The sequence below is a fragment of the Tinamus guttatus genome, unplaced genomic scaffold (genome assembly GCF_059628265.1).
Source record: "Tinamus guttatus ecotype Peru unplaced genomic scaffold, ASM5962826v1 Tinamus_guttatus_pri_ptg000307l, whole genome shotgun sequence".
Classification (NCBI taxonomy): Eukaryota; Metazoa; Chordata; class Aves; order Tinamiformes; family Tinamidae; genus Tinamus; species Tinamus guttatus.
Genome location: NW_028288841.1, coordinates 5,323,918 through 5,341,706, shown reverse-complemented (window position 1 = coordinate 5,341,706; position 17,789 = coordinate 5,323,918). Strand labels below are relative to the sequence as shown.

General features: G+C 36.6%; 1 protein-coding gene across 1 annotated transcript in view; it reads left to right on the top strand.

Annotated features, from left to right (window-relative positions):
• The window catches only part of SUCLG2 (succinate-CoA ligase GDP-forming subunit beta), a 103,348-nt gene that overhangs the window by 43,856 nt on the left and 41,703 nt on the right, over positions 1 to 17,789 (top strand). Inside the window, exons 3-9 of the mRNA XM_088528309.1 lie at positions 4,384 to 4,483; positions 4,611 to 4,701; positions 9,048 to 9,200; positions 9,893 to 9,982; positions 11,458 to 11,554; positions 13,867 to 14,028; positions 14,871 to 15,013. Of these exons, the coding sequence (XP_088384435.1) occupies positions 4,384 to 4,483; positions 4,611 to 4,701; positions 9,048 to 9,200; positions 9,893 to 9,982; positions 11,458 to 11,554; positions 13,867 to 14,028; positions 14,871 to 15,013 (836 nt within the window). The remainder of the gene's footprint in view (positions 1 to 4,383; positions 4,484 to 4,610; positions 4,702 to 9,047; positions 9,201 to 9,892; positions 9,983 to 11,457; positions 11,555 to 13,866; positions 14,029 to 14,870; positions 15,014 to 17,789) is intronic.

Sequence of the window (17,789 nt, the reverse complement as noted above, 5' to 3'; positions counted from 1 at the left end):
AATGCTTTTACTCTTGCAGCAAATGCAAATAAATAAATAAAACATCCCTTCTTGTAGGGATTGTTTACTCCCCTTGTACTTAGAGCTGCTTTTTGAGTTAGTGTTTCTCTTGCAATCAGTTGCCTTACACAGGGGTAAGATGTACTGAACTGATGTTATATCAGAGTGTACTTTTCCTTTTTTTTAAAAAAAAAAAAAAAAATTCTTCCAAAAGTTTGCAAGTAGCAAAGCTGAGTTGCAGCGGGGAGGCCTGGCTGCAAGTTGCTGGGTGAGACAGGGATGTGATCAGGATTTCTTCAGGCCTTTCCTGCAAACCCACACTCTAATTCTGTTTCATGGGATACTTCTCCAGTGTAATCTCAAGTGTGCTCTGGTGTAAACTTCTCTTCCCTAAACGAGCAGGAGTGAGGCCAAATACTATGCAGTCTTACATTGTCTGTTCTTTATGGTACAATTCTTTTGATAAGTACATTTTTTTGAGTTTTTGATGCAGATTTTTGAGTACAATTCTTCATATAGTACATTTGCGTGTAGTTGTTAACATGCTGGGTTTGTGATCATACTAGTTGTATCAATAATAACAGGAAAGCGTTCACAGGTAATAAATTAATGTGCTGTCTACCACGCAGACCTGCCTTCTTGGGATACTGTCTCGCCATGGAGAATTCAGCTGTTAAATATACCCAGCAGTGGGCTGGGAACAGGCTGTTCACTTGTGCTGCAGGCAGTACCCGTGGACTGGAATAATCACAGCTCCCCAACGCAGGTCTGATTTTATTGATCCTAAATAGGCTTTTACTGCAGACCTGAGACTCCTGCAAGGGGCAGCGCCTTTTAAATTTTTTTCTCTTCTCTGTGGTTAGATTAATTTGTTAGAAGTGTGGTTGGAGCAAGCTACTGTTAGGAAATCAAGTTGAAGTGCAAGAAACTTATTGCTCGTTTGATTGCATCTGAGTGCTATATGTTGCTCCACTTCTTTCCCTTTGAAAGGACTTGGATTATTTTTTCCTCTTTAGTGTCATGTGAAAAATGGGATTCAGTGGGGGAAAGAGGAGAAGAAGTTTCAAGGGTGAGATATTAACGTATTCGAGTTAGCAATAGTTAAGAAGACTTACTGTTAACAGAAAAAGAAAGTCATTAACCTGCATGGAGCACTTTGGAACTACTTATTGATAAACAAGTGGCAATCTAGGCACACTTAACAAGGGGTCTGATTGTTTTGATTTGTTTTGAATGATAAATATTTGTATTAAATATCAGTACTAATATCTGTACTGATATTTGTAAATATCTGTACTAAAAATCTGCATGCACTTCATCTTTTTCTAATTTGAGACAATCATATCTGCTAATGGACATAGGCAGGAGTTCATTGAAATCCTAATTACATGGCGCAGGACTGTTGAAAATATGATAGGATGCTTTATGGTGGTGTAAGGTGTCGCTTATACGAGGTTGTCTTCAAACGTACTATTTATAGCTACTCGACGCTTGCCTAAACATTTTTCAGCTTTATTATGACAGTTTGGAAGGGTGCTAATTGAATGATTTAATCATAACTTTTTGTTCTTAATGGGTTCAATACTGACTTTTTGTGCTGTATTTTAATTTTTTGGTGGTAGTGGGCTTTGTTGTTGTTTTTGTTTGAGCCTACAAGTGAAGTTATTGCTTCATCTATTCTAACTAATTTCTAGCATTTTTCTTTAGGGGTAGTCTTTGCTAACATAATTTTTGAATTCACATAGGAGATAACATAAAAATAAATTTGTGTGAGCATTTCTAGAAATTATCACTTTAAATAACATGGTGATGCTAGTCAGCCTGGTAAGCATGTGAATGATCAGACCTAGTTACTGTGAAATAAGGTCTGGCTGGTTGACTTCATTTTACAGAGGTTGGGCAAATAACTATTGAATTAAATTGCATCCTGTTGGCTTCCCCTAGGGCGAGGAGAACTTTCTGTTCCCTGCTCTGCTGAGCTATTGTATTGATTAGTTCTTCACGTCTAATCCTTATATAGTTGCGCCTACTTTTTAGTGCACTTACTTATGTTTTGGGTAGTGTTTCTCTGAAGTTATTTTGTTGCTTTAATAGCTCTCAAGTGGGTTATGAAAATGTCCGTGTTAATTCCTTTCTGTAAGTTCATTTGTAGCCTGGTGCAGATGATGGTTGCGCTTCGTAGCGCTGGGTAGGAGCGGACAGGAGTCGCTGCACGGAGGGGACCGGCAGCCTGGCCAGCAGTGATGCCAGTTATGCAAAACCCACCTTGTTGGGATGGTTGGCACCTACAACCCAGCTAACCAAATGGTTATAGCATCTATTAACAGGGCTATATTAGATGTTTTATCACAGCACCTTGTGCGGTTCTAGAGTTGGCTTCCCTAGGTTGGACAGTGATTTAGAGTTTTAATTTATCCTAATAATTTCTTTGCTCGGGAAATACTTATTATAAAACTCTTTGCGGCATTTAAATGTCCTGGTTGTTATTGCAGTGGTATAAATAACAGGGAACTGCAAACATGAATGTATTGAAATACAGAACTGTTTTCAAGGAGAATTTCTTTTTTAGGGTTCAAAATGATTCGTGTCAAACACTAGTGGATGGATAAAGCACATGGAGGGATGTTACTTTTAGAAGCCTGGAAATCAAGCACCTCTTAGTATACTACTACCAGTAGACATATTCAAATATGTTTTAGCTTTACTGCAGGAAATGGAATATTTGCATCACAATATTTATCTCATCCTAAGACCCAACTTGCTCTTTACTTGCTCAAATTCATTGTTTTAGAACTTTGAAATGATGCTGTGTCAGAGCTGATCTTTACCAAAAAATACACTTCCAAACTTGTATTTAATTGTTAGTAAAATACGTAATGTAGCCTAAAAGCACAGAGTTTACTTGAAAGTAAATACCCATATCATCTGTTCCATTTAAATTGTAAGTCTGTCAATTTAATGGCAAATTACTATAAAATGCTTTCTTACCTGCTTATACAGAATATTGTGATTCATGGCATGATCCCATGCAAACCTTGCTGAGGTCAGAGATTTCCATAGGTTTCAGTGGGAATTGAATCGGTCACAAAACAGTAACAATGGCAGCCTTTTCTAGGCACCACCTAATGATATTTAATATTAGGAATTCAGAATTTGCGAACACCAGGGAGTATTATGCCAACTTTGAAAAGTGAAAGAGTTCGTTAATATAACATGTTATAGACGCCTGGCAGGTCTTTATGTCTCGGGAAGTATACATGGATCCACAGTTTTTTTTTTTTTTTTTTTTTTTTTTTTCTTTCTTTCTTTCTTTCCCATTTTTCTTGTTAAGAACATCAGGGTCTCTTCTGCTTGAAATGTAGGTTTTGATGTAGTTATTTTGGTCACTGTCAACTCCATATAGATGTTTTGCTGCCTCCAGATGGACTTTAGATTGTCTGTGAGGAAAGTTTTACTTTCTGTAAAAGCAAAAAATTAGTAACTTCCTGTTGTGATTTAAGTACTTTTATTTCTAGCAATGATGGGGAATCTGGAATGTGCAAGTTTATTTTACTGCTCACATTTAGTCTTGGCACTTCTGACTCAGTGGGTTGAAGTAGGACAGGTCAGACCTTCCTCTCTGAGAATGAGGCAGAGGGTGAATCTTAATTCTGAAATCTGACATGGAAGATACCAAAAAAGCCATTAGGCTTTTATACTACTTTCTAGAGTATATTAACAGGTACCAAAAAGAGGCCTGTTAGGTTAACTGTATTTATTGTTAGATTGTTATTGCTTATTACGATATTTAGGGCCTATACTAATTTGCAAGTGAACATGATGCAGAGCAAAGCATGGGCTGCCGCCCGGAATTAGGATGTTTTTGCTTCAATAGAAGGTCAGGGGAGATGATGGGAAGTTGTTAGTCTGCTCTGTATGGATACAGTGTGTGACCTCTTCTGCCACTGCAAGCTAAAGATCTCAAGAGCCCAGAGTGGTGCTTATTGCATTGCTTATTTGCTATACTTAATAAAAAAAAGGTTTGGAATTTGCCTGGATTTTCCTTTATTCTGTCTGGTCAGTGCAAGAGGCACATGGGGGTGGAGAGGAGATCTTCCTCCATCATTAACAAGTCTTTAAATCATCCTACCTCCTTTCTATCCAGTGGGTATTGTTATCCTTTTAAGTTACCTGAACAATTTCTTCCATTATAAGTTGCATTATAAAATTACTGAATTGACAGTTTCTTTTTTTCTTGCCCATTAGTTTTGAACATATTCTCATTGTTTTTATAGAGGCTAAACTGATTTTATTTTTGAGCTTAAGCTAATAAGCTCACTAAATGACAGTCGAAAGAGGTTTTTTTTCTTTCTTTTTTTTTCTTTATTTTTTTTTCTTTTACAGAGGCAAAGGAGATTGTTCTAAAGGCTCAGATTTTAGCTGGAGGACGAGGAAAAGGTGTTTTCAATAGTGGATTGAAAGGAGGAGTTCATCTAACTAAAGAGTAAGTCTTTAAAGAAATGAAGCAGCCTAAGTAAACTCATTCTGTTGTAGTTGAAGCTATTTACAGTTCTTGGTGACTGTTCCTTTTAATATCTGTTAACAAACCACTCTTTTTCCTTTGCTTGTAGCCCTAAGATTGTGGAACAGCTTGCCAAACAGATGATTGGGTACAACCTGTCAACAAAACAAACTCCAAAGGATGGTGTGACAGTTAAAAAGGTAAGATTTGGGCTCTTAAGTTAGTTGTGGTGTTCATTGCAATTCTAAATTAACGTGCTGGAGTGTATGCCATAGATCTTTCTGCTCCTTTTCCAGTGCCTGACTGATACATCCGATTGAAGGAAATGTTATTTTTTCTTTCTTTGAGAGGCAAAAATATATATACACAATTTAAACATGTTGTTTCATGGAGGAATAAATTCCTTACTTGTGATGAAGAGAGTCCTTTATCATAGCTTCATTCTTTGTCAAATATTAGGATAAGTATATTTTACTTCATGCTTATCGATGGTCTGTTTAGAAAGGAGAATATATAACAGTTTGGAGTTACAATAGTGCATAATATGTGTTTTGTTCACCACCAACTTTGAACAATTGCTAATAGTGAAAAGGACAGATGACTTGACTTGAGAATGACCTCAACTTAAAACATCTTCTCCCAACCATTTTTAACTTGTTGCAGATGTAGAGTGAAAAATAGTCATGGTAGTGCTTCATCTGTATATATATATATATGGATGTATATATGTATATATGTATGTATACATATATACATATATATACATATATACATACATATATACATATATACATCCATATATATATATATATGTGTACACACACATACACATGCACATGCTTATTTTAATTACAGTGAAGACAATCATAGGCAAATGAGTTATGTGAAAGGTTCACTTTAACATTAAACTATTTCTATGCAATGGCCTAAGTAAGAGAAGCAGTCATCCCTTCCACAAGATGCTCTTAAACATTAAGCAAAAATCTGCTAGCATTCAGGAAATCCTCGTATGTGTCTACCTACTCTATGCAATCTTATTTCTTGCTTTGTGGTCCTTAGGAAGTATCTTCACTCAGGTGTGTAGACAAGAGCCACACAATACACTTGATGCCAGGAGATAATTTGGCATGAGCTGATAAGAAATGCTGTTTGCTTTTAATTTGTTGTGAACAGCTTGGCATTAGCATAGGAGGGGAGCACCTGTCAGGAAGGATGCTGCCTAACGAGGGCTGAGGGAGGGAATGGGGATGGGGAGGTTCTCCTGGAGAGCAAGGAGGGCAGGTTACCTCTGTTCCTGAGAGCTGCTGTTCAAAAGAAATACTAAATTTTTAAAAGAAGAAACAGTATTGCCATTAAGGTCTGCCCATCAGAGATGGTGATAATGCTAAGGATATTAAAAAGCGTGTGCTTATTCCAAATTGCAATTTTCTGTTTTGAAAAATGTACTGTAGAAGTGGCTTTCTTTTATAACTTACACTCTCAGTTCTGATTTTTTTTTAATTGATAGAAATGAAATGTTTCTTTTTCTTTTAATAGTTTGTTTAAGGATTTTTATGTTCATGTGCCTTTTGTACCATATGTAGGATAGCTATAGAAGGTATAACATGAAATTTCATTGTTCCCCAGCAACTTGTTGCTTCTGCTAATAAACAGAGGTCAAGAGTAGACAGCTACAGTTTCTGTGAAGCTGAGAGTGATGCTTGTGCTACAGAATTTTAGGTATTTATTTTGCTGGTTTAAGAAGATATATAACCCTAATAGGATATGTACGTTTTTCTTTTGCTGTTGAGATGCTCTGAAGGATTGTTGTCCAGAAAAATTAAGGTTTTCTCTTCCAAAGTCAGCTCATACTAGGATCTTTCAAGTAGTAAGTTGTAGCAATGAGTCATTCAGGTTTGCAGTATCAACACTACAATGCCAAACACTGAAATTTTAATTGAAGGGGACATGTACAAATAAGAGAGAAGCAAAGATTTTTTGTTCTATTTCCAGGCGTATGATCTCTTTCTATGTATATGTAAGATGTATCCTTTACTGATACCTAAAAAAAAAAAAAAAAAAAAAAAAAAAAAAAAAAAAAAAAAAAGGGAGTAGAGTAGCAAAATAAAGAGCATATCTTTAGGTGTGTTTAAGGCTTTTTTTTTTAAAAAAAATGTGCTATTCTGGAAAGTTTGAGTGAGTTTTGTATTTTAAAAAATTTAGATAATTGTCATTTTCTTCAGAAGGAAAATAGCTATTAAATCACTTTGTGGAAGGCAAACAAGTTTTAGTGCCAAGTCAGGGAGTGGAAATCATGCACATCTCACTTTTATTCCTATGGAAGTAATAAAAGATGGACATACTCTCATTGAAGAGCAGAAAATGGAGTCTTCAGATTTGTTTCACCATTAGCACCTTCTAAAGAATTTAAAGCATGTTTGTACTCATTGAGTGATGTTTCTTAAATAAATAACAGTTGCCTCAGTTTCTTCATAACTTGGAAGTGATTCTGTGAGTTTACTTAGAATCCTCTCATGGCACTTTGCAATTTAGAGTCTCGTTATCTGAGAAGACAGTCTTCTCTTATCGTGACAACCTGAGAATTTGCTACCTGTGTTTTCTCTCCAAGCAATAACAGAATTAACTTTTTGAATATTTGATTCATTTAGAAAGAGCTCTTACAGGATATTAGACATAGCTTTAGCTTTTAGGTAAAGATTTGTGTTTAAGATGGAAAACCTGAAGTTATTAGGAAGTTTTCAAGAAAAGTCTAGTTTTTCCCCACACAGCTGATGTGGTAAACAGGGTAATAAGAGTCATAAAACAGACAAAATGCTAGTCTAGTCAAGAGAATATAAAGTCAATTGCACTAGTCTTAAGTGTTTATTGATGTGTTTCCATTATTTTGTTGTTGTGTAAATGATAGGTAGACCTTAGAAAAAAATACTTGAAGTCCCTGAATGGCAATTTCTCTATTCAAGCCCTGCATCACTCAGGCAGGGTGGTGAAAGAAAGTTAGTTCTCTTTGAGAAAAATGAGAGAGATTACAGTCTGAGAGAACACTACAATTTTTGCTCTACAGCAAGCTCGCCTGCTACAAAAGTAAATGGACTTGTAATAATTTTGGGGAGTAAGACAGAATTGTATTTGGCAATGTTAACAATTGCAAGGACATTTTTTCCAGTTTGAAATAGAGAAGATGCCTAATGGAAGGCCCATCTGCAGTATTTGCAAATATATTGTTCAAGACTAGGTGAGCAGGTTCCCTTTCCAAAGTCTGGCCCTGATCCTGAGTGTGCTGGAAACTGTCTGGATGGCTCAGACAAGTTCCAGTAAGACCAGCTGGTTTTCTTTGACCCATGTCTAAAGCAGTTGCCTCGCGTTTTTCAGATACACTGATGCGAGCACGATATGTGAGATGGTGAAAGCGTGTCTTCAGGTAAAAAAAACTAGTTGTAACAAGCCAAGGATGCTTTCTGCACCTTTGCTTGTTAATTTAACATATGGTGGTAGGTAGCTGAGCTGTTTTTCTGAAGGAGGCTTTTACAGCATTCCTTTTAAGGTAGCCTAAAATTGAAAAATTCTTTTAAGATGCACAGTAGTTTTTCATTTTGTTAGTTAGCTGTTTCCTTTCCCCTAGTTTTCTTTAGCGTGCTTTTTAACAGTTGCTTTTTTGTCCTATTTCTTTTTATCACCCTGTGTCTTTTGTGGAAAGCAGAAGGAAGCAAAATTACAGTAAAAAGAAATTTCTTCCCTGGCAATTAATCATAAATAAATAGCGTCCTTCCATTCTGATGAGGGGATTTTATTTAATTCCTTGTCTTTCTCATTCTTGTGCTCGGTGAAGGCGTACAGCCTGACATAAGGTAGGTGCATTCCCTTTCCTACACTGAATAGCAGAGCGTCAAAAAGCAGCTTGGATGAAAGTATAGTGCACACGTCTTGTTTATAGTCCTGGAATTTTGAAAACACAGCGTTGCTTATTTGGGGAACACATCTTGCCAAGTGGGCAGAGTTTTAAAGCTACAGATGTGCACGTGGCTCTCCCAGCCTAAGCTTCAGCTGCTGACTTGGCTTCAACACAGAGTGTGAGTTTGGCCTAATGTTTCATGCAGAGTTACAGCTTCTACCTACAATTACTATTTATAACACACATTAGAATTGAATTGTCAATTATTCTTTTTTAAATCCACTAATCTTAGAGAAATTATTTTCCTGGTTTCTTCTGCTTTCACTTAAAGATAAGTAGTAGTAACTCCGCCAAGGAAGAATGTAGTTGACCACTGCATCATACTATCTTGCAGAAGCAATGAAACCAAAGGTACTGTTCAGGAGAATGAAGATCAAGCTGCTGATTTTTAAGGCACTGAAGAAAATACTACTTGATCACAGCAGAGGGAAATTCTCTTCTTGGTTCTGTTAATTCATAATTACGTTTTACCTTCCCAAAGATTTTAGGATATTTCCTACTCTGACACAGCAGGAGAGAAATGCTGTGTTAAGACTAAATATCCCCAACTGGATGGTTCTGTTAATGCTGCTCTTTCTTCCCCGTGTTCGTTTTTAGGTGATGGTTGCAGAAGCACTGAATATTTCAAGGGAAACATACTTTGCAATTTTGATGGACAGAGCCTGCAATGGGCCCGTTATGGTCGGGAGCCCACGTGGTGGTGTTGACATAGAAGAAGTGGCAGTTACTAATCCAGAACTTATATTTAAGGTATTGAAATAAGGGCATTTTTAGATTCAAGATTTTCTGTATCAGTTTAACCCATCTCCCCCCAATTTTTTGCTTTCTGGTTGACAAAGTTGTTGTTTATTTTTTTAGTAACTGGAAGACACCTGTATCTCAAATACAACTGTTGTAATTTTTTGGCAAATATTGCCTTAATGCTGACTGTTACATTTAAGTCTCTTTAATGCTACTGTGGCATGATACTGAGTAGACAGGCTATTCATCTGGGAAAATAATTGATACAAACAAGTATAATTATGCAAAAAAATGGAAAAATATTTAATGTGCATTTTAAAATTATATAAAACTCATAGTGTTACTGGGCAGTGACACTGTTGCTTTGAAAATATTCCAGAAGATGTCATAAAAATTATCAGACTAAATATTCGTCAACGCCATCTGTACAGTAATTAAAAGTGAAAACTGGTGTCAGATTGTCTTGTCAGCATGCCACCCTGAAGAATTATATATTTTTTGGAAGGACTGTTTCATAGATGGTGTGGTAATTATAACATACCCTATAGGCAGCTGCTGTAGCCTCAATCGTAGAGAACTTTGGCAAACAGCCATACTTTAATTACTAATTTGCAAATATATACTAAATGTTTTCCTCTTGAAGTTATGAATCTCCATTTAAATTGAATATTTAGTTATATTTATGCATGTTATTGTTACAGGAGCAAATAGATATTTTTGAAGGCATAAAGGATCATCAAGCCCTGCGCATGGCTGAAAATTTGGGTTTCAGAGGACCTTTGCAGCAGCAGGTAACCTGACTCTATGTTCTCAGTTTTGATTGAAGATGTTCTAGCTCAGCTACGTAACTGCGTCCCAGGTAGATACGAGAGGGTAAATGTCCATTATATCAGGCACATTCTGATATTTTAAATACTGTATTGCACCGATAGACTTGTGAACGGGTGTTATCAACCTGAATAATGTTCTTACTGCTCCAGTAATGAAAGCCCTTGGTATTTGGACCAATCCATGAGAAAATGCTGTTGATTCCAGATTTCCTTGGGATTCTCTTGGAACCTGGTGAATTACAAGGGTAAATCCTTTGTGGAGAAGCTTTTCCTTGTTATGAGGACGTTAACAGTGTATCTTTTTCTGTGTAATCAAAGTGTTTTTGTTCTTCATTTAACTGAAAACCTGAAGTCTGCGAGTTTGTTGCCTTTTCAATATTTCATTTCTTTTTTTTAATAGAATTCCATGTTGTACACAAATGTTCAAGATATTTTACCTTTGTGAATCATTTTATGGATAAGAAAAGGCTTATTTAGGTTAACATTAATAGCTGAAAAGACAAATATAATATTAAGCTACTTTTGCCTTTTTAACTCTAGTATCAAACTGTCATTTTTGCAGAACTCTTTTATTTTTAATTTAGCAGTTTCAATTATTTTCTGTCCTGACTGTGCAATTAACAAACGCATAATCATTAAGTTGATTAACACACATTTGAAGGTTTAGCAGTGTATTTAATGAGGACAAATGATTATGTAGAACCTTTCAACCCTTGAAGAGTTCTAGTACTTAATAATTAACAAGAATACACACGCTTTTTCAACAGTACATTTAAATAATGCTGCAGTGCATGTATTTCTTTCCTTGTGCTATCAACTCCTGCATGCAATTCACTGAAGCACAGGGACATCATTTTTATTCAGATCAATCAATACTGTTGCTGACAAAACCAGTCAGAGCAAGATAGATGGCAAGGAGCAATAATGAGTGAGCAAAAGTATCTTCTAAGAAGTAAACAAGCATGTCTAAGCCATAATTTCTCAAGAAAACATTGAGCGATGTAGGAAGAAGTGTACAATTTTACCCAAGTCACTCGTGCACTTACTGCTCTACAGTTTCTGAATTTAGACTGACCAATATGAATATAATTTAGACCTCAACACACTGGGGAATGCGTCATTATGAACTACTAGGCCCTTTTCCAATTAAACTTGTTCATACTAATCATATTTTCTACGTTGTAGAAAATCTCCAGTTCATGTATTCTTTAAATGGAAGTTTACTGAAGGTTATGCAGTGTCTTAATACCATGTTGTAGCTGTTTTAGCTAGTATGTGAATATGACTGAGAAAAGGGAAATAAAAGCAGTAATTCTCCTAGAGCTAGTGTGCAATTCAATACTTTAAGTGTAATCAATAATGTTTTACCTTTTGCTTTATAGACATTAGCCTGTATTTTTCTCTATGGTAATTGTCAATCTCTTGATCAAATTTAGGCAGCAGATCAAATTAAGAAGCTGTATAATCTTTTCTTGAAAATTGATGCCACTCAGGTAGAAGTGAATCCCTTTGGTGAAACTCCAGAAGGGCAAGGTAAGAAATTAAAGGAAACAAATGAATTCATTATAATTCTTTATTTATGCAAACTATAAATTAAATTGCATGGAAGGCTGTAGCAGCAGCTTTGCATTAATTTCATTCTGTAATGTAATTTAGGCAATATTCATAAGTGTCCCCATGGCAGATTTTACATTTCAATACCTTTTGTTATTTTGACCAAATACTGGCAGTGTCAGCTTCTACAGGTTATGCTTGTTGAGAAAGAGCAACATATTCTGCTCTTTATACCAAGTCGCCTTGTTGTTTTGTTTTGTTAATGCTGCCAGACTTAGCAGGAGTCTGGAAAAGACTCGTTGTTTTAGTTATGTAAGTATAGAGTAAGATCTTAAGTATGTGACTGTACAACCTGCCAGATCACAAGAAAAATCCCAGCTGGAATTGACCCCAACCTTATACCTGGGGAAAGGAAAGGGTGATTGGTTTGCTTTCACCAGGCATATAGGTGCAAGAAAGTATAGGGTTTAAGGAAAAAAAAAAAAAAAAAAAGGAGGAGCTGGTTTATCTTGTGCATCCTTCTGGTAGTTGGTTTTCCAGCTGACACCAGTTGTCTGTCTTGTCCAATTCACGTGTACGAGATGGAAAGATCTCTAATTCCTTGTTTAGTGTCCTTACCAGTGGTATCCTCAAGTTCTCTAGGTAGAGTTTACATTTGCAAACAACATATGCTGCGTACTTTAACTTTTTAGACTTTTGAGTAGCTTAATGCAATTATTTCTAATGACAAAACACAACTCTACATAGGAAGAACCTTATTCCTGTCAAAGTAATAGCTAAGATAGATTTATTTCTTGTTGTTTTTTGCATTTTTTCATTCTGTGAATTTCCACTGGAAAATGCATTGTTTTATGTATTTGCTTTTGTTTAATTTCGTAGCAAGTTCTTTTTGTTAACACTTCTGACTCAGAGGCCTGAGAGAGACTATTTCTTTGGGTTTTTTGTTTAGTTTTGTTTGTTCTCAATGTAAGCTGTTGAATTGGCAGATGAAAAGAATTGTACGTGGCTAACAAACAATAGGAATACTCTGAATATAAGTATTGAAGCTTTCTTTGATATTTGTTTAGAAGGAAAATTCATTTGTATAATCTATCATGCGTGTAATAATATGCTTTTGATGGTGAAAATTGTTTGATAAATATTAATAAGTGTTTTTCCCCTTACTTTATACAGCATGGCCTTTGTTAAAGATGAATGTTGTATAGAAATGAGATTTTACTAATGTGACATTGAAGATATTCATGTATAAGGAAAACTTAGAGCTCTAAAACTGCTCTTTTACTTTAGCTCCAAGTTGTGTTAGCAATTGAAATAACAGAGAGCTTGAAAAGGAAAAATGGTTCAGGACTTAGTTCATCAGTAACAAAAAACAAAGCAGCTGTTAAAGCAGCAGTATCATTACTGCAAGTATTCCTCCTTTTGGCAGACTCAGCTGACCTGGTAGAAGAAGATCACAGAAATTTACTGTATGTGAACACTTATGAATATTTTTCTAAATATTGAAACTGGGTTTGATCCTGTCTTAATGTGTTCGAATATTGATTATAAGTCAAAAGTATTAAAAACAAACAAAAAAGAAACGAAGCTATGCAGTGGCTTCATTGATGCTCTCATCTTTAGTTATATATTTTGTTCACATAGGGATTTTATTCCGTCTTAATCAGTTGTATTAAGAAAAAGGCTGAGAGAAAGAAATGGTGAGTTAGCAAATAGGCAAATAATCAATTCTCGCTATATACATTTTTATTACCATTTATTTTTATCTGAATATTATGTCTGCCAGCTGGTCTCTGGTGACTATTATTTATTATCAGCTATAGCTACTTTTAAATTTGTTCTAATAATCATTTGGGATGTTGACATTGAAGAAAACTTTTCTATTTACTCTCTCCTTTTTTAATTTAAAAATCATGCATTGATCATTCTTAATGTACACAGACTAAAGATGTTTTAATTCTTATTGCTAGGGAAAGAATGTGTGTGCGTAGCTAACATTATAAAATTAAATTATAGCTTAGGAAAGTGTTTTGTAGTGGTTAGCTATAAATAAGGGGGCATGTTACCAAGCACTGTTTTGGGTTGCTGGTCTGCTAATAGCTTTTTTGGATGGCCTACTGAATGCTAAAATTTGACACAAAATACTGAAAATACAGTCAAATCACCTGCCCCCGTGACCTAAGAGCACTCCCTTTAAAGAAAGGGCAGAAGATCAACTGTTGTGTTACCTCCTGCTGCGTGGCAAATGACTGTGTCATGTGGAGTGTCCCCATGTTGGTTTTTCTTTTCTTTAGTTGTTTGCTTTGATGCCAAGATAAACTTTGATGACAACGCAGAATTTAGGCAAAAAGAAATATTTGCCATGGATGACAAGTCTGAAAATGAGCCTATAGAAAACGAAGCTGCCAAATATGACCTGAAATATATAGGACTGGATGGAAATATTGCTTGCTTTGGTAAGAAAAAATAAATCCAAAAAACATCTGAGGACAAATTCATATGGGTTCACTGTGTAGACTTTGCTTACATTTTGACATTCAATGCACCTTTGACAATATTTCAGTTTATTTTGCTGAGGTTGTGTGTTGTTCCTCAAGTTCTTACAGGATTGAATTTACTCTGTTGAAGCTGCAGTAAAGCAGCAGCAGAGAGTCAGCTCACTTGTGGTGTCAGAGATGGCAGACTGCAATGGGGAGTTTCCTTGTTTTGTCTTTTTGGCCTTGTTTTGAATTCTTAAGCTAATACAATTGATTTTTCCAGCAATTAGAACAAGAAATAAATCTAAATTTGGTCACTGATTTTGAGAAAAGAGACTATTGAAAAGGTGCTGCTACAGCATATGTGCAAAATCTTTTCCTTCCCCAAAATTAAATACCTGGTTTACTATGATGATACAGCATCATTTAATGCTACGAGAATGATGGTAGGGGAACCTAAGGAGTTAGCGTGTCCTTGCAGAAATTCATCTTTTCCGTTGTTTGTTTTGTTTGTTTGCTTTAGCACCATAAATATTAGCATTTACATGATTGTGTTCACACGTGCTTAATGGAAGGTGCACACTTTAAGTCCTAGAAATTCATACTGTCTTGAAAACTAAATGTGGGTTTGTATCCACCTGAGTTTGAATAGTTTCTTTTATTGGACATCCTTAAATAGGTTGTGACCTATTTAAAAATTAGCATTTATGTCAAGTTTCAGGGCTTGTTTTCATGGTTGTATCGATATGCTGTTTTTAACCTTTATCACAAATCTTCTATTCCCTACGGGAAATGTAAACACTTAACGTTTGCCCTTACAGTGAATGGAGCTGGTCTTGCAATGGCAACGTGTGATATAATATCCCTGAACGGGGGCAGGCCAGCCAACTTCCTGGACCTCGGCGGAGGGGTGAAGGAAGCCCAGGTCTACCAAGCGTTCAAGCTGCTGACTGCCGACCCAAAGGTAAAAATCCCAGCAGTGTTTCCTGGCAGAAAGCTTCCCAGCACAGCAATACCGCACTGTTCTAGATGTCCTCCAAGTACAGTGCTCAAAAGAGAGGTAACGAGTGAACATGGAGAATGAGTAGCTAATGGAGTGATGTGAGAGAAAGATGACTTCGTTGTGAACCACTGGAGTGACTCTTCTGGTCCTTCTTTCTCTCCTTGGGTTGTAATTTGTGGGGAGATTTTGATACTTCGAGCATAATTCTACCTGATAATTTAGTTCCACAGTTCAGTGGGAAGGAAGATGGGAGCTAAGCAAATAGCAAATTCTGAAGGCTGATTTGTGTCCTCCTCACCTCAGGGTTTCTAAAATACCTGATTCCTCACTGCAGGATAGAGGCTGAGTTTAATTAACATACCCAACCTGGCATCCCAGCCTAACAGGCTCCAAGTCCTCCTTTTGCAGGGGGAGATGCAGTTGTCCAATTCCTTTGGAGGAACAGGGAAAGCCAACACAGGACAGTCTCTGCTTGGAAAATGCTGACAGGGCACAGGCGTGGGACCAGTGCCAGCTGACCAGCCCTGACAGCCCTGGCTCTTGCTTTTATGTCTAGCTGGAGCTTTAGGTGCCTAAAGATTTTTACTAATGAAAATCAGATACGTGTCTAAGCGCTTTGATCGTCTGAGCTGCCTCCTTCCCCTAAGCATCTCCATTGCAGTCCCAATTCCAGAATTTTACTACTACTGGGAAACTGGCTTTATTTTCTTTCTCTGCATCAGCCCTCTTTTCTCACATTCATGGAATCTAGGATATCGGTCTACCTAAATACCACCTTACTGTAAAAATTGGATCACTGTAATTGTATATCTAGCACAGCTGTCAGCAAGAAATCCTTGTGATTTTTCTAATAGATGAAGATACTCTCTGCAGCAATTCCAAAGTAAAAGAAGAAGGAAAATCCTACTGATCTGATGGTACTGATCTTTTATTTCTAGAGGTTGAAATGTATGTTCTGTCCTAAGGAAGGACATTGTTTGTCTCATTCTAGTTACTGATCTTACAGGCTCTGAGCTGTTAGCATGTCTTGAAGAACACAGAGCTGATGAGTTAGAGAAGCAAGATGTGTTGCCTGGGGCAAGAGAGAGGCAGGATGGGGCTTAAGTTTCTTGTTAGAAAATCTGATAGTTTCCTTCATAGTCTCATGCTAGTAGACACAGCTATGCTTATTCTCATTTTTGTGAATTTTAGCTCTTTTTTTCTCAGAATTTTACACTAAGATTTGTTCATATTTGTCTCTATTGTTCTGCACTGTGTACTCAGTATGGTTGGATTGAGACATAATTTAGTTCTTAAACCCGTATTAGGTACAGTAATGGAGAAGCAGGTGCGATAAAAGTCTTAGATACACAACTTGGTGATTATTACTGTGCTAAATAGGTTTCTTCTCTCTGATGCAACACAAACAGCGGGTATTAATTTTGGTGATGAAATGTATTGAGTTTAAACAATTTTAAAACAAAGGCATTTCAGTAGCTTCCCAGCTATGTAATATCTGCATAGCCAACATCTAATTTGGAAATTCATACTCCTTCTGTTACAGGTACTGCATAACACTAACTGCTTTCTTCATGCTTAATGAAGCTATTTGAGACAACAGGGCAAAATAATAAAATGTGGCACAGAAGGGAGAGCAAGTAGTCCCTTGTGCTGGTATCACTGCAGCTCTGCCCTTCCTGGCTTTGTGACTGGCCCAGGATGCAGAAGGCTTTAGCCTAAATGCAGCATAACTGATTCCATAGTCATTTGCATTAGGATTAGTGCAGATATGTAGGAAATTGGCCCAAGCTGGTGTAAACTAGCCTAACATTGAACACTTGAAGTTTTACTGTCAATGCACTTCTACAATAAACATTTTGTGTTTTGTCTTGTTCTGTTCAGACCATGTGGTGAACATATATCTGTTATTTCCTCTCCCCATGTTGTATATCCATTAGCATGATGATAAGTGGTAAGCTAATTGAATGAGTCTTCTCTTTTCTTAACTAATATTGAGGTTTTTAATCCCAGGAGGCACTGTGGCAGCAGTGCATGCACCCTTTGCGGCTGGTCAGTAATTACCGTGCAACCTTTAACCTGATTGCCCCTTTATTTGAGGAGATGAGAATTTGGTCTTGGAACTCTGAGGCCAATTAATGCTTGTAAATGTACCCAAACAACGCGGGCCTCTGAGGAATGAATAAACTGTAAAAATGTCTGCAATGCTGTAATACAGAGTAGTACTGACTTTTAGGTCACTGAAATATGGCGCTGGAACCATTAAGGACATTAAAAGAGCTCTTGCAGGAGGAATTGTTCAATTCTACTTTGAAGTAGATCTCTTTCTCTACTTGTCTTTAAAGTATCTATTTTTGTATGAAAGGAGAAAAATACAGTTGTGCTCTGATTTGTTTTAGTGAAGCTGGGGCTGTAGTGTAGAAAAATGAAACTCTTTGGCTTGATTCTGGTTTAATCTGTCTGCTGTCAGTGTCTATATATACATATATATATATATTTTTTTAAGTTTAGTTTATCGAGTGGAGATGCTGCCCTGCGAGTCAGTGACCCTTTTATCCACTGCCCGTCTCGCTTGCAGGCTGCCGAATCCAATACGTCCTGGGTCAGACAGGTCATGGCGATGGCTCTGCATTCCGTACTTTTCATAAGCTAAATTCCAGGGTCTCTGTTGTTTCTTGCCTGTCTTGTTTCTCCGAGTTTCTGTGGCACATCTGCTTTGGCAAAAAAAAAGTCCTGTCTA